The sequence below is a fragment of the Artemia franciscana genome, chromosome 9 (genome assembly GCF_032884065.1).
Source record: "Artemia franciscana chromosome 9, ASM3288406v1, whole genome shotgun sequence".
In the NCBI taxonomy this organism is placed as follows: domain Eukaryota; kingdom Metazoa; phylum Arthropoda; class Branchiopoda; order Anostraca; family Artemiidae; genus Artemia; species Artemia franciscana.
The window spans coordinates 21,976,433-22,002,700 of record NC_088871.1 but is presented as its reverse complement, the minus strand read 5'-3'; the positions used below and the strand labels follow the sequence as shown (position 1 = coordinate 22,002,700).

The window sequence follows — 26,268 nt, the reverse complement described above, 5'->3', positions numbered from 1 at the left end:
TAACAAATACTATATGTAAGCACTGGACAAATTTTGTAACTTGTAGCCCCTCCCACGGGGACTGTGGGGAAGTAAGTCGTCCCCAAAGACATAGTTATAAGGTTTTTCTACTACGCTGAATAAAATGGCTATCTCAGAATTTTGATCCGTTGACTTTGGAAAAATAATTAGTGTGGGAGGGGGCCTAGGTGCCCCCCAAATTTTTCGGTCACTCAAAAAGGGCACTAGAACTTTTCATTTCAGTTAGAATGAGCCCTCTTGCAACATTCTAGGACCACTGGGTCGATACGATCGCCCCTGGAAAAAACAAACAAACAAACAAATCAACACGCATCCATGATCTGCCTTCTGGCAAAACAATACGAAATTCCACATTTTTGTAGATAGGAGCTTGAAACTTCTACAATGTGGCTCGCTGATACGCTGAATCTGATGGTGTGATTTCCGTTAAGATTATATGATTTTTAGGGGGTGTTTCCCCCTATTTTCTAAAAGAAGGTCAATTTTCTCAGGCTCGTCACTTTTGATGGGTAAGACTAAACTTGATGAAACTTATATATTTGAAATCAGCATTAAAATGTGATTATTTTGATATAGCTATTGGTATAAAAATTCCATTTTTTAGAGCTTTGGTTAATATTGAGCCGGGTCGCTCCTTACTACAGTTCGTTACCACGAACTGTTTGATTGTCACCGCTTTGGGGATTTTTTTCCCACCCTTGACAGGAAATTATTCTCACCTCCCAGAGAAGAAAATTAAATACAACCTATGTGACAGTCGCAAGGTTACTTGACCAATAGATATCTATCCTAGTATTCTCATCCTGTTAAAGCTTTACCTTGTAGCATAATCTTTCTCAGAAAGTTGGTGCACTTCTTCTGAAAGCGTTGATAATACTGGCCAACAGACATATGTGTTACAAATTATTTTATCAACCGACATTCATTGTTTGATTTTCCTTATTAAAAATTTTAACACACAATTAGCAGAAATCTTTAGTGCATCCCAAGTGCATGTATAAATCTTCTATTTGAGGCTTCGTAGCTATTCTGGATCAAACAGTTCGTGGTAACGAACTGTAGTAAGGAGCGACCCGGCTCAATAGTAAATGAAACTCTAAAAAACGGAATTTTGATACTAAAAGATACATCAAAACAATCGGATTTTTATACTAATTTTAAATATATAAGTTCGTTAAATTTAGTCTTTGTCATCAAAAGTTACGAGCCTGAGAAAATTTGCCTTATTTTGGAAAATAGGGAAAACACCCCTTAAACGTCATAGCCTGAATAAACCTGATGCGGGGTGGCACCTCCGTTCTCATTACTGAAAGATCTTTTTGATGTCTGTTTAACATTTAACTAAACTGATTCTATTCATATTTCCTAAAATTCTACACAGTGATATGTAGTTGTGCACATGGGAAGATGCTTCAAAGAGTGCATTTTAGTGCCTAAATATTCCAACTCTGATTGAGCCTTCAAATAAATAGACAATGAGTTTTGAGCAAAAGGAGTGGTAGAAATTGATATCAAATTCCTCTTGACTCCCGTGAATATTTATGGTTTAAAACTTTGTCATTGGTGCTAGAGTGGGGGGGGATACTAATGTCCCATTGATTACGATAATATCTATTCATGTAGCATAAAATATTGCATATACACATTTACGAGAACTGGCGTGGAAAAAGTTCGACATGACGTCATGAGCCTCGCCAGGAACTCTTTCGTGGGCTGGGGGGGGGATTTCTCCAGGAACTTTGCTTTTTTGCGATTTTAAATTGTCATATTTCTCTTTTTCTATTTATCTACAATGTTTCGATGCATTAAAACACATGTGTCCACTGTACTTAAACCTAACAGGACCCTATTGTAAAGGTCACGATGTCTTCAGCCGCGTAGAAAATCAAAACTCATGTAGAATCTCCATTCACAGGAACCTTCCGACAGCCATAAAGTACATAATGAAAATATTATTTTTATTCAGCAAAACTTTTTCAACAGAAATTATTCAACAAAACAACTATTCATCCAGGTTTTCGGTCAAACATGCAAATTCTGTCCTAACTATTAAGTACAGCCCATCTTTGCAATTCTTATGCAGGAAAACTGACAAAGGGATACACAACCAACCAATTTAAAATTATTGATGTTTACAGTTGATCAGTAAGGACTCGAGGATTCATGGGAGTCGTACCCCAGATCATATAAAACAGTTCTTGGTAATAAACCGTAAGTAAGGAGTGACGCGACTCAATGGTAACCTAAAGTCTAAAAAGTGGAATTTGGAAATGAATGGATATATCAAAAGAATCGGCTTATGTTGTTAGACTTTCATTAAGTTTAGTGTCACCCATCAAAATCTACGAGCCTGAGAAAATTTTCTTCATTTTCGAAAAAGGGGGGAAATTTGAGGAAACACTCCCTAAAAGACAAGAATTCTTCATGAAAATCACATCATCAGATTCAGTGTATCTAAAAACACAAATTTTAGAAATTTCAAGGTTCCATCTGCAATAAAGCGGAATTTTGTATTCTCTGCCAGAAGAAAGGTCAAGAATGTGTGTTTATTTGTTTGTTTTTTTCCCTGAAGGCATTACATCAAACCAATACAGCTAGAATATCAGGAAATGGCTAATTCAAGCCGAAAATAAAATTTCTAGTGCATTTTTTAAGTGACCGAAAAGATTGGAGGGCAGTTCCTTCCCACCCATTTTTTCCTAAAAGTCGGCCGACCAAAATTTTGAGATAGCCATTTTGTTCAACATTCGTGAAAAGTCAAGAAGCTATGACAATCAAAGGGATATAAAAACCCCTACAGCCCCTAGGGAAAGGTCTATAAGTAATGAAATTTGCCCGTTATTTACGCATATAATTTTTTTCCTTGGAAGTGCACCGATATATTTCCTAGGAGGGGATGAATTTTCTGTGGGGGAATTTTCCACGGGGATAATTTTGCATGGAGAGCGAAGTTTCTGGGGGTTGAACTTTCTAGGGGAAATTTCGAACTTGAGGAATTTGCCATAATTCTTATACTAAATTATTTTTATTTGATTTACTTTCTATTTGCCGACTTAATTTTACATGTGAACATGTGAAGGGAAATTATCAAATGGCGAAATTTTTTCGGGCTGGAATTGTCTAGAATTTCTTTCCGTAGGTGGGAATTTTCCATGGTATAAATTCTTTAAGGAGAATTTTTCGCGGGATTAACTCTCTACTAGAGGGCAGAGAGGGAGGGGGGGTATTTTCAATAAAACTTCCATCGAGTGGTTAATTTCCAGCATGATTTTAAAAACAAGCAGAAACAAAAGCCTTTTCCAAATGAAAGTGGTTTAAAACAGGTGAAAAAATTTTCAACTGTTATCGTCCACAAGAAATTTTCCGGTGGAAACTTTCAGTTAGAATGGAATTGCCTGGGGGAATTTTCTTAGTGGAGGATATTTTCCGTGATAGGAACTTCCCATGGAGAAATTTTCCCGTGGAGAGGGAGCCAGATTCGAGAGAGAGAGACAATTTATTTAAAAAAAAAACACAAAAGAATGAAAAATGGCCAAAAAGCCTTATGGCTTGTGCGGCCATTCTCGAAACTAAACAACAAATCATTTATCAATGGATTCCCCTAAAAGCAAAAAACAAAACAAAAACAAGCAAAGAAAAGTCAACACTTGAGACCCTGTACTAAACTAACCTAGTATAACACCACTATTAGACACTATTTCTCTAATTTATCTATATATATATATATATATATATATATATATATATATATATATATATATATATATATATATATATATATATATATATATATATATATATATATATATATATATATATATATATATATATATATATATATATAATATATATATATATATATATATATATATATATATATATATATATATATATATATATATATATATATATATATATATATATATAAATATCCTAAATCATAAACACCAAAAACAATGGCGCTTAAGCAACCCACAAAAAGTGGGTTGCAACCACAAAAGTATGGGACTCCCATATAGGAGGGAGAACATGACGAACCGAAAATGCAGACCTTGCAGACCTTTTAATCGGTTTTCTAATTGCTGATGAATTCCTTGTCTCATATTCAGGCTCATCTCTCTTAAACACACTAACTAAACATTCAGGTACATTTTCATGCAATATATCAAACATAAGTAGAGCCTTATAAAAATTAAAAAGACCTGTAACTGGAAAAATACAAATTTTTCTATAACTATTTCTAACTCACGTGCGATTATTACAATTAACAAAAACCCGAGTTGCCGAATTTTTAAGAGCATGTAATGACTTCAAGTGTGTTTGAAAAGTAGATGACCACGCCATGCAACAATAAATTAAATAAGGGTGGACAATAGAAAAATATATTAATCTAATTATATTAACTGGAAAAAATATTTCAACTTTCTTAGAATCTCTAAATTCCAAGCAATTTAGATGACATACATTGTATGTACTTTTAGAAAGTAAGAGTCTTATCTACTATTACTCCAAGATATTTTACAGATTGTACACGCGCAATACGGTAAGATCCGACATTTAATTCCTTTAACCAAGGATAATATTCGGGTGATCAAGAAAACATTACCCAATGAGATTTCTTATGATTAATCTTTAGGTGATTAACCCTCATCGACTTTTCTATCCTTGACATACTACATTTTGTCATAGTTAATAATTCACTTTTTGTTCTTACTGCCATTGCAAGACATGTAACATCCGCAAACAGCAATAAAGCTTGATTAGGGTTCCCTGGTCTTTGGGCCCGTCCAACATCAATATACACCCCACCAAGTGCTAAGTATAGGTCATTAACTTATGTTGCAAACAATAGTGGGCCCAAGGGGACCCCGGTGGGACTTCACATGTTACTTTATAATCTATTCATGAACTTCCAATTTCACAAAAAAGGACACGATCATTAAGATAAGAGGCAAAAAGTCGCAGCGCATTCCCGCAAACACCTCCATTTTCTAGTTTCTTCAACAAGATCCAATGGTCACATGTATCAAACACCTTTATTATGTCTAGAAACACCGAAACAACTTTGAATTTGTTATCAAGACCATCATTTACTGTTTTATTAATGAAGTGGGTAGCATCCTTAGTAGAATAACCTCTACGAAAAACAAACTGATTTTTGAAAAAAAAACATTCTTACTCAAAAAATTATCTACTCTCACAAATATAAATTTTTCCACCACCCTTGAAAAGGTTGACGGTAGAGAAATCGGTCTATAGCTATTAAAATCTTTTGGGTCACCCTCTTTAAATAATGGTACAATTTTTGCTCTTTTAAAGACACTTGGTAATGACCTTTCTTCAAAACAACCATTTGCCAGATCAACAAAATTTTACACAACAAATAGCAAAATTTATTTCACTATCTTCAAAGGTATATAATCAGGTCCTGCAGCACTGCTCCTCATTGAAGACCCTGTATCAATCACTTCTTGATCAGTCACTTTATTTAGTCAAATGCTCATATTACATGAGCGATTTAAAAACTGTTTTGAAAGTTCTATCCCAGGATGAACTTCAATCGAATTTTTATTTTACAACCTATATTAAAAAATGGGAAGTCATTCCATTGGCGAGTTGACCCAGGTCATCCATCTGATTTAGATATGGTGGCTTAATAGCATTATTTCCAATGACTGACTTTATTGTCATCCAGGTCTTTGCTGGATTATTCTAACATTTATTAAAATTCCTTAAGATAATATTCCCTTTTAGCCTTCCTTAAAGTACTATTATAATTCTTGTACGCTCTACTATCACTCTCATTACCACTTTTAACACTCAACTTATAAAGGCAATGTCTTCGATCAATTGAATTTACTAAACTTGACGTTTCCCAGGGTTTCCTTGGTTTGTTTCTACTACCTAGAATATGTCTTTTTTTTCTTCAGACATTCTTCCTTCAAAGGTCACTTATTTTCTGATACCAAGAATCTGACTTTTCAAAAGACGTACAATAACTACTCAAAAATCATCAATCGAAATTCTCTAGTCTTTAAAAAACAGACGAAGAAGTCTTACTTGTATAAAATCTCTCATTATTAACTCTTGGAGACCTGCACGTAAATCTATTAGCTTCAATATTATTCCCGCCATTATTTAAAAAGATCAAAAATTAAATAAGAAAACAAGTTTTTTTTCAAATGAAATTAAAGAGAAGTATCAAAACTTAAAACAAGCTCAAATTATTATGATTATGAGTTTGGTTGTCCACTCTTCAATATCCCGCTCTTTGTACTAATCTTTTTTTTAGACCTTAAAAAAGCTTATTATTCCAAATTAATGACCATTATGCTTCCGGTGTCTTTCTTAAGGAATTGGGACAAAAAGTCAAGCTTTAGCGTAAGGATTGAGGTATTGAGTGGGGGCAATCCTCTCGCATAAGTAATAATTTTTGCTCATTTTAAGTTTAGATGCTGCTCCTTACTTTCGGTTGAAAAAATTCTAATTTCCTTTTATTTAAACACTCTTTTTAATGTAATCTTAGTTAGGCATGGACATGTTTTAAAAAATGATAAGAAATTTAATATAAAAAGGCTTATTTCAACTGAAAGAAAGGAGCAATATTATAACTTAAAACGAATAGAGATGATTTCGTACATGAAATTCTCTCTCCTCTACCACTCACTCTTTACGCTAAAATTTCTTTTTTTTTTCCTAATATGAACAAAAAGAATGAAGAAACATATTTAAATAACGCAAGGAAATCCCTGTGCAAAGTCTCCCCCTGTAGAACATTGTCCTTCTCTCCCAACCCGAAAAATGTATGCATACTTACCAATAACAAATACTATACGTAAACAATATGCAAATTTTATAACTTAAAGCCTTTTCCCAGGGGATGTGGGATGGGGGTCATGTTGTCTCTAAAGACATAGTTATTAGGCCTTTTAACTTTGTTGAACAATATAGAAATCTCAGAATTTTTACTGGACAATTTTGGGAAAAATGGCATGGGAGGGGGCCTAGGTTCCCCCCATTTTTCGTCATATAAAAAGGGTACTAGAACGTTTAATTTTCGTTATAATGAGCCCTCTCTCGATATTCTAGGTTCACTGTGCTGATACGCTCACCCCTGGAAAAAACGAACAAACCAATAAACATGCATCCGTGATCTTTCTTCTGGCAAAAAGCACAAAATTCCACATTTTTGCAGGTAAGAGTCTGAAACCTCTAGAGTAGGGTTTTCTGATACCCCGAATCTGATGGTATGTGTATCTTGGGGGGTTTTACCCCATTTTTCGAAAATAAGGCAAATTTTCTCAGGCTCGTAACCTTTGATGAATAAAGTAAACTTAAGAGAACTCATATATTTTAAATAAGCATAAAAATCAAATTCTATATATATATATATATATATATATATATATATATATATATATATATATATATATATATATATATATATATATATATATATATATATTGGTATTAAAATCGCAAGGTTTCCTTTACTATTGAGCCGGGTCGCTCCTTATTTACAGTTCATTACCATGAAAATAATCTTTTTTAAAGCATTAAAAACCTTTGGCATAACGAGCCACAAAGCGGAAGGGAACAGCTTATTTTACCAGATATATGTGGGTGATATTGTATATCCAAAACCAACAGAATGTTTTTATTTTCAATTTTATTTCTTGTCTCATGTAATGATAATTTATTGTTACCGATTTCGTTGATTTTTGAAACAAATCGAATTGTTGTGGGCATCAAGTTTTATCGTGGCTCTTTACTTTCAGCTGAAAAAAGCTGTCCATCTTTTTTAATTAATAACTTACACGGATTGGCTCTTAGCGAGAAGAAACACAAATTTTCTATTGGAATTTTTGCTGGAGTTTGGAACAGGTGTTTGGTGGAGCCCCCGGTCATGTGACCATCTATAAGTTTATTTTGTTTGAGTGAATACTTGAAGAAGGATAATACCTAATTTTAAACAAATGCAAAATTTAAAGAATTTTCTTGTTCATTTTCCAATCATTTATGCAGTAGTGTATGTAATAAAAATCTGTCGTTTACGCCAAACTCTATCAATAATGTTTTTATTTTTGTCTTAATTAATAAAATGAGCTGTTTAGAAGCCAGAGCGAAAAATCTCGGTCTTTAATACTTAAATTTTATTATCAATGTTCTTAACTGACTCTTATTCGTGTACTTTCAAATTATTTTAAATTTTAGGCGCTAAATATTTTGTGTTAGAATCAAATTTTAAGAATTCCATAGCAAACCATCAAATACAGACATGAAATGGCCAGAAAAAATTGCCATTCTACCAGACATATGTGGTGACAATGTATATCAACACCAACAGAATATTTTTCTTTTCAATTTTATTTGTTGTCAGTTTTGGTGGGTCAAGTGTTATCATAGTATACTATGAGTACCACTTAATATTCCCTGACTTGACCTATTATGAATCAAGCCTCTTTATGTTTTAAATTCCCGTGGAATATATTCTAAACATTCAAAAAATTCCGTTAAAACTTACTTGCGAAACAGTAATTTCTGTGTAGTTTTCAGGATTTCTCTCGACCTTCACAACAGGGAAATTCTTCTGGAGACTCCATGTGTCCAATATATCCTTTACAGTTAGACCGTTTAGGTCTACAGAATACTTTGTGGCTGTATCACCCAAAAATTCCCACAAAACATCAGCAGTAGCCGTATCATAAGTCCTGGAAAACCGAAAATATAATTTCAAAATTTTAGTTTAGAAAAGGCGTCAAAATAGAGGCAGTCTACAAACCAAGAACCAATCGAGATATTTCTGGAAATGAATTTGATTAAAGCAGAGTGCTGTTAATCTGAATAAAAAAAATAGCACCTTAAAAATCGGACTTCTAAAATTGTAATCCGATATCTAATGAGCTCACATTCAACATAGAATGAGCTTAAATAAAAAGAAATTCTTGAGTGTTTCTGATGTACTTTATTTATACCAAAAATTTAAAGCATCCAAAAATACGGAAACACAAAACGACAAGTTTCGTTTTATTATTCAAAGTACTATTGTTTGACGCTTAGAGCTGATAGAAGACCTATATTTAAGGTCTGTTCTTGTATCATATTCACGGATGCAAGAGCTGCAAAGATCACAACTACTTCAAACTGGATTATTCCTTCGTGACCACCTTTATCACAATCACTCCCCCTATAACTGCTACCATCAATAACCACACGAATGATTTTGATTATAAAAAAAAATATATAGAAGATAATCAAGCAGATACCTGCTACTATACACCAGCTAGTAAGTATAAATCAGCAATATATTTTACAACAATGTATATATAATATATATTCATATATATATATATATATATATATATATATATATATATATATATATATATATATATATATATATATATATATATATATATATATATATATATATAATATAAGTAAAGCAGTTCAAAATAGGGATGAAACCTTTTTATTGACAGTGAATAGATATAAAATTATTTAACTGTATATGTTGAACACTCCTACGGATTGTTCTGGGTACCCGGCTGACTGACCGTATTTCAAACAGTAGGTTGTACGAAAAGTGTGGTTCAATCCCGCTTTCTGGGGCTATAATGAAAGAAAGGTTGAGATGGCTAGGCCACGTTCTACGGATGAAGGATGACAGATTACCGAAGATTGTCCTTTTTGGCCAACTGTCTGGGGCTACACGGAAAGCAGGTCGTCCTTGTCTGGGTTGGGAGGATGTCATAAATAAAGATTTAAAGGAAATGGGAACTTCCTGGGAGGGTGTAAAGAGGGAGGCTTTAAATGGATTAGGTTGGAGGAGGAGCGTGCGTAGCTGTGTTGGCCTCAGGCGGCTTGGTGCTGCAGTGAGTTATTAGTAGTAGTAGTAGTAGTATATGATGAATATATATACATAATATATACATCAACACTATATATATATATATATATATATATATATATATATATATATATATATATATATATATATATATATATATATATATATATATATATGATGTTGAACGCTGTGTATATGATGAATACTGTATATGTGTTCGAAACATCCAGTTAAATAATTTTATATCTATTCACTGTCAATAAAAAGGTTTCATCCCTATTTTGAACTGTTTTACTTCCGTCATGGAAAGGCAGCGTGTTCTTCGAAAGTTATCTATATATATATATATATATATATATATATATATATATATATATATATATATATATATATATATATATATATATATATATATATATATATATATATATATAACATATAGTTTTTGTATCAATAACGCATGCAAAATTACACAAGGAGCATAACTAAGCATAAAACATCAATCAAAATTATCCAATTTACAAAACAACGCTTAAGCGTTTTCATAATGCCTAGAGGAAAAATGAACAGTCTAGACTATTATTTGTGACTAGAGCAGTCGGAGCAGCTAAAGTAAATGGTATTAAAAGAATGTCTAAAGTAAATAATGAATAGAAATAAAGAACACAGAAAATACAGTTAAAATACTTGCGTCAGTGACAATTGCAACGAGTCTGAAACAAAACTAAAGGACAAAGAAACATACGGTTCGAAGATAAGCCGCAGCAAGAATTAAAACGATTCAAGAACAAATGTGAAGAAAAAAGCAATATAAGGTTACAAGACATGCGAAAACAAAGAGTAGAACCAATTAAAACGAGTAGAGATTAACATGACTAGGGCTCGAAACCTCTATGCTTAATTAAAGTCAGAACTTAATTTGCACTTCACTGAAAATAAATACAAATGAATCTGCATTGGCAGTTTAATATACATATGCTGATATTTATTCCTTAAAATTTTAATTATTTTTTGATTTAGTAAAGTTATAAAAGTGACAACAATAAAAAACAATTCAGTTAAGCGTAAATTATGCTCAGACTTTTAGAAGGTATAGGGGGTTTCGAGCCCTGCTTATGTTGATTTCTGCTCGTTTTGAGCTTGACTTAGTTATTTTCTGTAATTTCTGTTTGTTTTGGGTTTTACTTGTTGTTCGATGCTGATTTGTGGTAGTTTTAAACTTTGTAGATTATTTGATTCTATTTTTGCTCATTTTTGGTTTAATGGAGTTCTTTACTTTTGTTGAAAAACTTCTTTTGTGGAAACATTTTTTTGATTAAAGTCTTTTCGTTTAATATTGATGTAGTCTTTCCAGGGAAAAAGAAAATAGTAGTTAAAATCTTTCAGGTTTTTCTTAAAGAATTTACAGTTCGGCTTGTTATTTGTATGCTGGAGAAACTTTTTCAACTGACAATAAACATCCTTTTAAAAACCTAAACATAAATAATAGTGTTTAATTTAGTTTTAAATCTCCTCTGGTGAAAAATACCATTCGAAAAAAATTCTATTTATGCTCTTTAACAGCTTGGATACACTTAGACTCTTTCGATTTAGTTAAATTATAAAACCAAAAGCAGTAATACAAGTAGCCCCGAAACTTTGAATATTCAGTCGTTCTTGGGATATCGCTAATATGTATTATTGGCAACCAGCACATACACAGTATGTTTCGATTTTATCTTAAGACAACATTTAGTTTTTAAACATAATGGGCAAATTGAATAATCGTGAGGGGTTAACCTACGCAATAGCCCCAGAGATTCACTTATAAGACTGTTCAGCTATACTGAACAAAATGGCTATCTTAAAGCCATTTTGGCTTTTGATTTGAGGGTTGATTGCCCTCCAATCACTTTTGACTCTTAAAAAGGGTATTAGAACTTTGAATTTCTTATCAAATTAGCTCCTTTAAAATGTCAATAATATTACTATAATATTATTAATATTATACAATAATATTAACTTAATGATATCTTAATGCTTTTAGCCTTACAAATAGTTGCAATTTAAGTAATAGATGGACAAAAACGTATTGTTCCCGTCCCTCCTCTTCCTTAATTTCAGACCTTCTGATCTTTCGCCCATTAAAGTTTCTTATTTTAAATTTTGCAAATTTTTACTTGGTTTCCCCCTTTCTTTTAGTAACACTGAGATTTTTTTAAAGCTTAAAGTGAAGGATCCTGTAGTCTGTATAAAGAAAAAATATAAAACATTTGAAGACAAGGCGAAAATTATCCTTTTAGGCCACAATTTATTTCCGTTTTTTAGTAACAGTTCTGGTTCTTGATGATTTATAGGCTAAATTATCTAGCAAGTGTTTTTGTATCTGTTTTTTTTTCTCTTTTTAAGTATTTGATCAATATTTGATATTTTTTGATTGTAAGCGTTATCATTTGTCTTTTCTTTATATTATATTGTAGCCTACGCCTCATTTTTTGAGGGAAATAAAGAAAATAAATAAATAAATAAATTGTAGAGCTGGTAAATGTTCCAGCGGTAGTAATACTAGTAGTAGTGTGCACATGTTGCCTTTTAGTCAATTGATCTTGCTCTTTAAGCATTCTCTGAAAGTTCCAGTTTAATACACAAATTAATTCTTAAGATACGCTATCTTGACAATCTAAATACACATAATATTTTTTGTTAGTTCGAATTTGCCATCAATGTTATCTCAAATTTTACCTATATAGACTTAGCCTTGACAGTGCTATTATCACAGTAGTTTCTGTGGTAGTAGAGGTAGTTGAACTGTTAGTATTTTATTAGTAGTAGCAGTAGCAGTAATACTAATAGCAGTATCCGGGCTCTTCAAATACTATGAACAAAATTTCAATCTCCAAATTTTGAGCAGAGGCTTTTGGAGAAATGTTGGGTGTGAGGGGAGGAGGATGCTGCTCTCAAATCGCTTTGACTCTTAAAAAGAGCAGTATACCATCCAATTTTAAATCAAATGGGCCCCATATGAAGTTTATACGATCGCCTATTCCATAAGCACTTCATGTACTCAGAGGGTATAACCTACAGCAGTATCCCCAGGGTGCTGGGGGTTGTGTCAACCTTACAGGGATTGTTATATGTTTTTTGGACTATTTTGAACAAAACCACTGTCTCACGAATTCAATCAGATGTGTTTGGTGAAAAGAAGGGTTATCGGGGGAGGGGGAATATTCGCACTTCATCACTTTTGACTCACTTTAAAATCTTTAAAATCACTTTTTTCACTTTAAAATGGAACTAGAACTTCCAATTTTCAAGCAAATGAGTACTCTCTAAATTTAAACAACCATCCCTTCCATAGAGACCTTAAATACCCCTGTGATATAGCTTTCAACCCTCGCCTCCAGGCTCTGGTGGTTTGTATCAACCCTAATAGTCTTGGTATATTGTCTTTGGACTATTTCGAATAAAAAGACTGTCTCGAAATTTATATTGGATGGATTCTGCGAAATCACGACGCGTATGGGGGGGGAGTTATAGCTGTCCTCTGATCACTTTGAGCCTTTAAACAGGCACTAAAAATTTTGATTAACAATCTAGTGAGTCTCCGAAGTATATAGGACCATCTTTCCTATAAAAACCTTATTTGCTGCCAGTGAATAACTTACAACCCTCACCCTGAGAGGTGTTTGGGGTGGGGGTGTCTTCCTGAAAGGCCAAATTTTTGGACCCTTCAACTACAATGAACAAAATTACTATCTCCAAATTTTGATTGGATGTCTTTGGGGAAATTATGAGCATTCTGGTAGCCCTCAGATTACTTTTTACTCTTAAAAAGGGAATTATAAGTTCCAATTTCGGATTAAATGAGCCCCATCTGAAATTTATGCGACCACCAACTCCATAAAACCTTTTCTGCCCCCAGGGCATGATTTACAACCCTACCTCCAGGGCGCTGGGGATTGTGTAAACCCTAGAAGCATTGTGAAATTTTTTTTGGACTATTTTGCATAAACTTGCTGTCTCACAATTTCAATCAGATGCATTTGGTGAATAGACGGAATTTCGGATAGGGGGAGGGGGCTAGCTGCCCTTCATCACTTTGACTCTTAAAAGGGTACTAGTACTTCCAAATTTCAACCAAATGAGCATCCATTAAAGTTATGCAACTACAACTTCATAAAAACCTAAAATGCAACCAGACCCTAACTTACAACCCGTGTCACCAGTCTCTGGGGATTTATTTCAACCTCACAAACTTTGTTATATGATATTTGGCCTATTTTAAATAAAATGGCCATATCAAAATTTCCATTAGACGCATTTCATGAAAAAACGACACGTGTGTGTGTGGAACGTTTTGGTATCACCCTCCGATTATTTTGACTCTTGAAAAGGGCAATAGACATTATGATTACCAATTCAATGAGCTCCCTAGGAAGTTTATGCGACCACAATTTCTGAAAAAAAACTTGTATACCCTCAGGGCATAACTAACAACCCTTAACCCGAGGGCTTAGGGGGGCATCCTCAAAGACATAATTTACGGACCTTTTAACTACACTGAACAAAATGGCTATCTCAAAATGTTTATTGAAAGTGTTTGAGGAAATGATTGGCGTGAGGGGGGGATTTGCCCTCTGATCACTTTTGACTATTAAAAAGGGCACTAGTCTTCTGAATTTTCAATCAAATAATTTCTTTTTGAAGTTTATACGACGCTCCTTTTAAACAAGGTGCCCTGGTCTAAAACAAACAAACCGAACAAAAATAAATAAATAAATAATAATAATACATAAAACCAACATTGTTCTATACTTAGGCAGCGCTACCTATGTTGCCTATGATTGTTCCCATCAGGCCTGAAAAAGTTCATAAATCTAAGAAATTTGACACCTCAGTCAACCTTTCTATGGGAAGGTTGACAAATATTGAATCATAACATAAAATTGTGTTTGCTGAACTTGTCTGATTCACAAAATATGAACAAAACATTATCACCTGTTATTTAGGTAGTTGGTCAAGCCCTCTTTCAGTACTTCTAAACCAAGGAAATCTTCCATCATGCGTAGGACAGAACCACCTATAATATAAGAAAATATTTAACATAGAACGAAAAGAAAGTAGGCAAGAATTGTTTTCAACGCATCGTAGAAGATACATATCGACCTCTAAAACACTGTATTTTGTTTGGATGCTCCTGAGTGTATAAGTGTCTTTTCTAGATGTTAATTTTAAAAACTTTTGCCACAAAACAAGTTTTTCAAAGAAAAGTAAAAAGCTTCACTGAACCAAAAACGAAATGAAATATAGTCAAATAATTTTCCAAGCATAAAACTACCCCAAAACACCATCAACAAATAAATGAAACCAAAAACAAACAGAAATTACAATAAATAGCCGAGCAAACTCAAAACGAACAAAAATTAACACGAGTAAAGCTGACAACCCCCATGCCTTCTCAAGACTAGAACGCAATTTGCATTTTACTAAAAAAAAAAGACCATGCATTGTCAGTTACATATGTCAGTTATTTACACATACATATACTGAAATTTATTATTTGAAGCTTTAATACTTTTTTTATTTATTAAAGTCAAAAAAGTCAAAATAATTAAAATGTATTTTGTTTTCAGAAAAGCGCAAATTATGTTCTGGTCTTGAGAAGGTATAGAGCTTGTCAGGCCAAATCATGTTAATTTTTGCTCGTTGTGAGTTTTTCTAGGTTATTTATTTTAATTTCTGTTCGTTTTGGGCCTCATTTACTTGTTGTTGGTGATGTGTGGTAGTTTTACGCTTGGAAGATTATTTGACTTTATTTCTTTTCGTTTTTGGTTTAATCAATCTCTTTATTTTTCTTGAAAACTTGTTTTGTGGGAATTTTTTTTTAATTTAACTGGTTTTCGTTTTTCATTGACATAGTCATTTTCATAGAATTTTTTTTATATATATTTTCGGTTTTTTCCTTGAATCCATTGCTTTACTTGCTATTTGTATGTTGGAGAATGTTTTTTAATAATTTTTAATCCTGAAGTAAATAGTTATACCTTCTCAATTTGACCTGAAAAATAAAATGTAATATCATTTCTAAGACCTTCTACCTATCCTCTTTCACAACCTGGATACATTTACACTCTTTTGATTTATTTCAATTGTAAGAGCTCAAGTAATAATAGTAGCAATCCCTAAAGCTTCAACTTAATACCCTCAGCCGTTCTCGATATGTTTCCGTGGTGTCTTATTAGCAACCATACGCACAGTGCCTTTTGACCTAGTTTTAAAGCACCATTTAGTTTTGAAGCATAATGGGTCAATTGCATAATTGTGGGGGGTTGACATGCCCAATACCGCTAAAGAGATAGTCATATGACCGTTCTACTCTTCTGAACAAAATAACTATCTTAAAATTTTAACTGAATATGTTCGGAAAATGTATGGACTTGGGAAGAGGGCTATTCGCCCTTCAATCTCTTTTGACTCTTAAAAAGGGCACTTGAACTTTTAATTTCTATTCAAATTAGCTCCTTTAAATATTTCAATGATAATTCTAACTATTATAGAGCGATGCTGCCTATGATGTTACTTATATGAACTTTTGAAAACCTGCATCTGTATAGTTTTTTCGTTCAATTCAAACTCACCTTAAACGGTCCCTAAGAGTTTTCGCTTTAATACCCTTATCACCATTAGTTATAGTAACTGTAGCAGTAGCGTTAATAGAATACACATAGTGGCTTCAGGCTAGTTCAAATCCGCCACAGCTTACCCTTAAAGGTGGTCCTTAATATTGTAACATTTTCTTGAGATAATTCGTGTCACCTTTTTAAAAAACTACAGGTTCATAGTTCGCTTTGATTCCATTTAACATTCGCTTAAATGTTCCTCGACACCTCCACTTTAATACTCATGGCTTGTGTAGTAGCAATATTTGTAGTATTATTTGTGGTAGTTTACGCATAGTACCTTTGGCTTCTTCAACATCACCTTTAACACCCTCTGAAAGTTTCAAATTAATACCATCAACCATTCCTAAAGTCTTTTTGATACATCTTTTTGACAGCCTGTGTGGGCATAGTTTGTTTCAATTTTCTTTAAGCTTCAATATTTCCAAAATTATTCGCCTTAATGCCCTTCATATTAGTAGCAGCAGTTTTAGTAGTAGTAGCAGCAGAATTAATGGTAGTAGCATTAGCTTTAGTGGCACTAGTAGAAGTAAAAGTAGTAATAATAGAAGCAGTAGTAGTAGCATGATTAGAATCAGTAGCATTACGATGCAAATATTTTCTTTTGGTTAGTTCAATATCCTCCAAAACATGTCTTGTTACTGTCAACTTCACACACCAAACTCTTTCTAGGATATTTTTGTTAGGCCCTTTTGACAAACTACGTACAGACGGCTAATTGTGTTGGGAGAGCAACACTTTGGTTTTGTCGTGGTATTTTTTTTTTTTTTTTTTTTGTTCCTAGCACCCCGATTTCAGCTTATTGCTAGAAAGTGGTAAGGGTCTAACCTCTGCGGTTTTTACGGAAAGTGTGGACCTTAGGCCGGATTGATGAATATGACTTTACATTTTGGAAAGCTTCGTAGAACTCTTGCCTGGGGCCAAAAAGGATGGTTTTTGCTTGTCCTTGAGCCAGAGCCTATAGTGTGTGAAGTGAAGAGGAGTTGTATAGTCTATGTCAGAGAGGACTATCTAAAGTTATGCAGCCAAGCTTTCGTTTCATCAAACCATGTTTCTGCTTTCGAGTGGAAAGCTCCGTTCTAGCAGGCAAGCAGGCAGGCACCAGTTTCAAATTGAAGATGGACTAAAATCTATAAGTGTTAAATATATGCGACAGTTACCCTGCCCCACAGCCAATATATCTTCTTTGAGTGATAAATAGAAAAATTTAGAGAAGCAAAAAAGCGGCATTTTCCCACGGGTCCGAAAGTGCTGCCGTGATTTCGGCTGAGTTTATCATTCGGTTTTTCGCACTTGGGATTGCAGTAGAGAAATGGTATCAGATGTGCCTCTTAAACTTTAAAAGTTCTCTCATTGTTAAAGAAATCAGAGTTTATCCTTTGCTCCTTTCTAAGTGATGACGTTAGAAAGTTGGCCTATGGCAAAAAAGTCAACTTTTGAACTAAGACAGATAGATTTTTTCGATGGCAGTCGATAGCTTTTGATGAGCTGATCAAAGTATATGTCATCCATTTTTTTGTACAAAAATTCCTTCATGAGATATACCAGTTTGAAAGTTTAAAGGGGTTGACAACTTCAGTAGTAAGGTACACACTGAAACCAAAAATAGGCCGATACCAATTGTGAGACATACAGGGGAATTGTAAGCAACAGTCGGCTGTTAGCTCATAATCATCCTCGGCAATGAGGGGTTCGCAACTCTTACTAGTTGGTGTATCTATTTTTTGTTTCCGTTGTATTTGATGGTAAGACCAATTTGGTTCCAGTGGTAAGACATGTCGGGGACTTGTAAGTAATAATCGGCTGTAAGGCTACAATCATCTTTAGCAATGAGGAGTTTGCAACTTTTGCGAGTTGGTGTACCTAGTATGTATTTTAGCATCCTTACAGATTAACAACTTCAGCGTTTAGTCGCAGCGAGGAAACAAAACCAAAGTGTTGCTCTCGCAACACTTTACTCGGCGAAGCCGAGCAAAGGTTGCCGCAACACCTCACGTTGCCCATGCAACGTAGATCTAGTTGCTATTCATTTCACCTCCCTTTCCACAAAATTCCTTGAAAATTTCACCTTCACACCCTTAGGCGTAGTTATAATAGTAGCCGTATTAATAGTAATAGTACTAGTAGCAATAATAGTAATAGCGGTAGTACTAGTAGCAGCAGTGGTATTATAGTACTGCCTCTTGGTCAGTTGAACATCCCTCTTGTCAAGTTCTGGAAGTCTCAATTTAGAACAACAAGCCATTGCTATGACAGTGACGATATGTCCTTATGATAATCGTCCTTATGATATGAGAGGTTCATATACTTCTTGAAATTTTCATCTTAATGCTCTTGGCCTGGGAAGTACTGACAAGTACCTTCGTCTTTTTTAAATTAAATTTCAAATATGCATGCCTTTCTCAATAGCATACAGTATCTGTAAACAATGAATTGATTGCAACTTACAGCCCTTGCCCTAAAGACTGTGGGGAGGTTGAAATCCCAAAGAAATAATTACTGAATCTTTCAGCAATGCGGAACAAATAGTTCTCTTAAAAATTTTATCAGATATTTTATGGGGAATGATAGGCTTGTGGGGGAGGGACTGGTTGCCCACCATTGACTTTTGACTGTTAAAAAGGACCCTAAAACTTCCAACTTCCAATCAATTGAGCCCCATCCGAAGCAAAGTTTATACGACCACCCGTTCCATAAAAAACCTTATATGCCTCATGGCATAACTCACAACCCTTGCCTCTAGGCTCTAACAGGTTGTGTCCACCAAGAAGGTATTGCTATATGCTCTTTGGAATATTGTGAACGGAGTGATTATTCTACAATTTCGATCTGATGCAGTTGGAGAGCAGAGGGTGTCAGGAAGGGGCGCTGTGCTGGGCTGTGTCAACCCTAAAGGTCTTGTTATGTGTTCTTTGGACTATTTTTGAACAAATAAATATCTCTAATTTCCATCAAATCTATTTGAGGAAAATCAGACATGAGGGGAGCTAGTTGCCCTCCAATCACTTCGACTCATAAAAAAAGTTACTAGAAATTCTGATTTCCAATGCAATGCTCCCCCTCCGAAGCTTGCACTACCACATTTTTTGTAAGAGCTATATATGCCCCCGAAGTACTTGAGTGGTAGCATTCATTTTAATCGCTTAGTCTCCTAACTCAAAGAAAAATTTGGAAATTTTATATTATGCTTAATTGAAGTTTTTACAAATCCTAAAATCTTCTGCACAATAAAGTTAAATTATGAAGTAGATCGTTTGAATATTGAATCTCTTATTTGTTGATGAGTTTTTAGAGCATTTTCCCCAGTGGATTATGAACAGTTTTCTGAAATTGAAGTGATGAGACTTTTTATGCGAAATAAAGAGGGTTGTTAACCATAAGACATGCAGAGAATATTTAACTAGTAGCAATAAAGCTTGAAAAATGCAGAAATTTCCTTAGACTCGGGGATGGCCATCACTGAGCCCTTGGCTCTCACCGCCAACATCAAATTTGCGCTTGGTTGGAACAATTGAAATATGTCTAGTTTTCTTAATAAGAAAAATACACCACTTTTTTGTCTCTAATTGGGAAGAATTTCAATCCCCTTGTCCAAGAACAAGGCTTTCTTGAGGGGTATAGTCACCCAAAATTCAAATGTACGTTTGCATGGAGTCCTTCTAAATTTTTAATGATTATTGACTGGGAATAACCACACCTGGAGAATGTAAAACACATCTTGAACAGTAAATTGAAAGATTATACCATAGAAAAAAATATAATAACCAAATTTTGATAGCAGCTTTAGCTTACAATTGTTTATGCTTAACCTCGTATGAAAAGTTTATGGAAGAAAATAATAATTTTTTTCATAAACACGTTGTGTATGTGTTAATACTAAAACATTCAATTTCTAAGAAACAGTTCACGCTATACGTGGAGCCATTTCTTTGATTTAAGCCAAAACAAAGGTTATCCCTGTTGGTAATACTGTTTTAACTAAGCATCAAGAATTTTGTCGCCATGAACAATTCAATAAAACTTGGAAAACTGTAAATACGAGGTGTTTACAACGCTTAAAACGCTCACTTACTTTTTTCGTACGCGATAGGGTCAAATAGTTCATTGATTTCATCAGGATTGTTTGCTGGCATAATCATTGGATGAGAACTATTGAGACCATCAAGTTGCATCACGTAATGAATGGCATCATTTAAGTACTGCTGTTCCATTTTCATTTCTGGCTCAACCTTAAAATGAATTTCGTATTTCTTAAATAGAATTTACCGTTGAGTTTCTGTAAAAATAATTTAACCCTTCTCGATTTGATGCCTGTTGAAGATCAAATATTTTTGTGATATGTGTTACAGATTGTTTTAATTTTTAAACTAAGTAATTTTTACTTTTTGTTAGTAAAGCTCCAGTTTTTCACTAAGAAAATAGATCTGTTTTAATAAATATATTCATAATATAAAAATAGAAGAGGCGAAACATTATTAATTGTATTCAGTATAAAAAAAAGGTGCAGAACAACAGAATTAGTAAATACTAATTCCCATATTATGTTTTACAACTAAAAAATAGAAAAAAGAAGAGATCTAAAAAACAGGCACTTTTTTTAAAACAAAGTATGAAACAAACCAGACCAAGACTTCAAGTGTTTGTCAAATAGACAACGCTTGTCATCCGACAGAAAAAAAACAAGTATATTTCATGTTATCATTTTATTTTAGTAGAGAGGAAAGTGACATCGAGAGGACTGAAATATGAAAAAATTGCAAAAAGCCGTCGGGTACAATGTGTGACAAATCATTTATTTCCTTAAAAGAAAATTTTATATAATATTAATTTTGTCTAGTTCTTAGCAGAGATCACACGAGTCTTAAGACATCACGAAGAATCTATGCTGAAAATATATTCTATAGAGACGTTAGATGGAATTATATTTCAGATATTTTCAGCTTTTACCAACGCATAGTTCGCCTCTTATGGTAGCTATAAATGATGTCCATTTTAACAAATCATTGAATAAATATCCTTACCGCCGAAATAAAAAACTTTTCCTTATCCAAGGAGACCAAGAATCAATTTTTTGCCCCGTTCTGAACTATATTTGGTTTTGACAAGATGTTCCATCAGAACTAGCCAATATACTTTCTAATATTTTTTTTCAATTTTGTTTGTTTCTTTAGACATCATATATCAATGTTAAATCTATTTTACTCAATAAAGGAAATGATACTTTTCCTTCAAGTTTACAAATGTTGGACCATTCTTAGGAATTTTGTTGAAAAGAGCATGTATCTGAGAAAGAGCGGTCCGAGGTAGAGCAGCCATCTGTACCTCTTACTCACCAGAAATTCTTGCATTCATTAAAATAGAGTTGGAGTTTCAAAGCTTCAGAAGTCTAATACATCAGAAATTTATAGAATAAACTCACCCGGTCTACTCCTTTAAACTCGAGATATGTTGCAAATCCTTCATTGAGCCAAAGCAAATCCCACCAGTCTGTTGTGACTAAATTGCCGAACCACTGATGTGCCAGCTCGTGAGCTATAACAACAGCAACTCGTTGTTTGTTTTGGGCTGATGAAACACCTGGCTGATATAAAACAGCTGTTTCCCTAAAACAAACAAGAATTTAGGTCATTTTCCTTCACTGAGAAATTGGGAAGATCCAATTAAATTTGTTCATACTTATGTCCAATCTGTGGGGGGAATTCATAAATTTTATATATCATTTCAATACCGTCTGTAAGGAATTGTAGAAAAGAAAGTTAAAATTCCTGCTCTTTACATTAAAGTTTAGCTTGTAATTTAAAGAAAACAGTAGACATTTTTTAACACGAGCTCTTTGTCATAATACTTTGAGAATATTTTTTTCCTTGAAATATAAAGTTTTCTGTAAGACTGTAAAGGACTGAATTTCAAATTCTCTTAAAAAGATGGGAAATAAAACCTAAAAGATGCAAGTACACCTGTAACAGGGCTCTCAGACCTCTAAAATTTTGGATATTAGTTTTAAACAAAGCTAGTGAGCCTTCTTTTTTGGAGGTGACCTTCTCCTTCCAAAAACATGCAATTTTCTTTATGAAATGAAAACAACTGTAAAGAAGAGACAAAGAAGATAATAACGGTCAATGAAAATAGAAGAAACTATGAAAATATTTGGTTCGAGACCCCCGTTCCATCTGCCTTCAGTACAGAACAAACTAATTAAAATGCAGATAAAAAAATATAACCCTTTTTAAGCAGCGATGAAAGGGTAACTTAGAAAGGATCCTCTTCTTTTGGTTTTAGTGTGTGTTTTAAGATTTGGTTTTATATATTGTCATGGGGACTTTTACCTGTATTTTTATAAGTTTATTCTGTACTGAAGACGGTCGAGAGGAGGTCTTGACAGAAATATCTGAAGAGTTTTCTTCTATTTTTCACTGGCTGTTATTATCCTCGTTTTGTCTTCTTTGCAGTTAAATTCCTGCTCTTTACATTAAAGTTTAACTTGTAATTTAAAGAAAACAGTAGGCATTTTTAAACACGAGCTCTTTGTCATAATACTTTTAGAATATTATTTTTTTGCTTGAAATATACAGTATTTTGCAAGACTGTAAAGGACTAAATTTCAAATTCTCTTAAAAAAATGGGAAATGGAACCAAAAAGATCTTCAAAAGATCGGTTTATTTCATTTTGTCATGATATCTATATGGATCAGTCAGATATGTTTGTAGATCTGACTGTGTCCGTAAATATGGAGGATCACCATGTATAGGAGACCAAAGGTCTAGCTGATTTGACACTGCAGAGCATCAAACCAAAATATATTATCAAGACTCATAAATTTGGTCACATTAAGACGATGGAGCATACTATTTACTAGAGGAGCCGAATGGTTCACACGAATAAGGACAGTATCTGTTTGATATTAGTTCAATCTTGGGAAATAAGGAACTTTTTATCGTAATACTAGCCTAACTTCATATTACAATTAACTACTATTCTATACTTAACAACTACTACTTCTACTAGCAGCTCACCGCAACACCAAGTCGATTGATGCCAATACAGCTACGCAGGCTTCTCCTCCATCCAAATATATTCAAAGCCTCCTCCTTTCTATTCTCCCAGAAAGCTAACATTTCCCTTAAATGTATACTTATGACATCCACCTACCCAACCAAAGATAACTTGTTTTGTGTTTAGCCCTAGGTGGTAGGCCAAAAAGGACAATCTTCGGAAATCTGTTATCCCTTATCCGCAGAGTGTGCCCTAGCCATCTCAAGACTTCTCTCATTATAACCCTAGAAAGTGGGATTGAATCATACTTTTCGTACAGCCTACGGTTTGAAATACGGTCAGTCGATCGGGTGTGCAAAACGATCGTTAGGTATGTTCTCTGGACATGTAGAAAATCTTCCTCCGTTTCCGGAGCGCCCACTCTTCAAAACCCTATTCGACCCCTGTCATAGCTTACAATATTCTAATCTCAGCTCACAGACTTATCTTCCCATTCTTCCAAAGTTTTTCCAACTGTGAAAAAAACCCTTGGGCCTTCACTATTCTATTTTTAATATCTTCACTGTACCACTTATTTTTACTAAAAATTTTACCAAGGTATGTGAAGCTATCCACTTGATCAATCTTTTCGTTACCAAACGTCAGCTTTTCATCTTAACCTATTCCTAGTCTTGATAAAACTAATTTTCAAACCCATTCTAGCACCCTGAACATACTAAAACTCTATAAAAATCATCCAATTTGCTCAAACTTTCATCTAGGATGTTTAAATCATCAGCATAATTAAATCCAGGAAACTTTTACTTCCCATTTCAATTCCATGTTTTCCCATTGCATTTCTTGAGTTTCTTAAGACTAAGTCCATCAACATAATCCATATAAATAGATATAAAAAACAACCCTGGTCAACTGATGATTTAATACAAACCAGCTTCTAACATCCATTTTCTGCCTTAACCACTGCAGCTTTATTCTCCTACATAGCTTATCTATTATATAGCTCATCTCATACAATACTTGATTGCAATTTAATATCCCTGTTTCGTCGGGGTTATCAAACAGTTCGTGGTAACAAACTGTAGTAAGGAGCGACCCGGCTCAATAGTAACCAAAACTCTAAAAACGGAATTTTGATGCCAATAATTACATTAAAAGAGTTGTTTTTTAATAATGATTTTAAAGAAAAAAGTTTCATCAAGTTTAGTCTTTTCCATCAAAAGTTACGAGCCTGAAAAAATTTGCCTTATTTTAGAAAATACGGAGTAACACCCCTTAAAAGTAATAAAATCTTAAAGAAAATCACACCATCAGATTCAGCATATCCGAGAACCCTACAGTAGAAGGTTACAGCTCCTATCTACAAAAATGTGTAATTTTGTATTTTTTGCCACAAGAAAGGTCATGCGTGTTTATTTGTTTATTTTTTTTTTGCTTTTTTTTGTTTTTTTTCCCCAGGGGTGATCATATCGACCCAGTGGTACTAGAATGTCGCGAGAGGGCTCATTCTAACGGAAATTAAAAGTTCTAGTGCACTATTTCAGTTACCAAAAAATTGGAGGGTACCTAGGCCCCCTCCCACGCTCAGGTTTTCCTCAAAGTCACTGGATCAAAATTCTATGATACCATTTTATTCAGCATAGTCAAAAAACCTAAAACTATGTCTTTAGGGACGACTTACTCCCCCAAAGTCCCCGTGGGAGGGGCTCCAAGTTACAAACTTTGACCAGTGTTTACACATAGCAATGGTTATTGGTAAGTGTACAGACACTTTCAGGGGGATTTTTTTGGTTTGGGGGGGAAGAGGTTGAAGGAGGAATTTGTCATGGGGGAAGGAAATTTCCATGAAGAGGGTGCAGGATTTTTTAGCAATTTTTTTTTTTTTAAAGAGCAATGAAAAAATAAATATGAAAAAGTTTCTTCACCTGACAGTAAGGAGCAGCATTAAAATTTAAAACGAAGAGAAATTATTACACATGTGAGGGGTTCACCTCCTCCTAATACCCTCTTTAAGCTAAAGTAATTTTATTAATTTCAACTATTTATTCTACGGCTTTTGTGATTCAGGGGTCATTCTTAAGGAATTGGGACAAAATTTAAGCTTTAGTGTAAAGAGTGAGGTATTGACGAGGGGGCGAACCCCCTCATATACGTAATAAAAACATACGAATTTAGAAGTCCGTTACATAATTTAATTCGCAAGTTACGTGTATTTTACTAATTAAAACGTACGCAAAATTAAAAGTTCTTGTTGCCTTTTTAAGTAACCATAAATTGGAGGGTAAGTGGGCCTACTCCCGCGCTCCTTTTTTTCTCAAAATCATCCGATCAAAACTATGAGAAATTCATTTAGCCAAAAAAATAAATTAATATGCAAATTTCGTTTTTATTATTGATGCACGGGGAGCCAAAATCAAAACATGCATTAATTCAAAAACTTTCAGAAATTAAATATAAAAAAACATTTTTTTTAACTGAAAGTAAGGAGCGACATTAAAACTTAAAACGAACAGAAATTACTCCTAATATGTAAGGAACTGTTCCCTCCTCAACGCAACGCTCTTTACGCTAAAGCTTTTTACTGAAATAAGAAAGTAGAATTGAGAGAAAGAGTCAAATTTTAGCGTAAACAGCGTTGCGTTGAAGAGGGAACAGCTCCTTTCATATACAGAGTAATTTCTGTACTTTTAAGTTTTAATGTCGCTCCTTACTTTCAGTTAAAAAAAACTTGTTTTTTTTATATTTAA

General features: G+C 33.8%; 1 protein-coding gene across 4 annotated transcripts in view; it reads right to left on the bottom strand.

Annotated features, from left to right (window-relative positions):
- The window catches only part of LOC136031145 (aminopeptidase N-like), a 102,649-nt gene that overhangs the window by 25,295 nt on the left and 51,086 nt on the right, over positions 1-26,268 (bottom strand). For all 4 annotated transcript variants that reach the window (XM_065710466.1, XM_065710467.1, XM_065710464.1 and 1 more), the window contains exons 8-11: positions 21,950-22,133; positions 20,603-20,759; positions 14,849-14,930; positions 8,546-8,732 (exon numbers count right to left, since the gene is read on the bottom strand). In XM_065710466.1, coding sequence (XP_065566538.1) covers positions 8,546-8,732; positions 14,849-14,930; positions 20,603-20,759; positions 21,950-22,133 — 610 coding nt within the window. The remainder of the gene's footprint in view (positions 1-8,545; positions 8,733-14,848; positions 14,931-20,602; positions 20,760-21,949; positions 22,134-26,268) is intronic.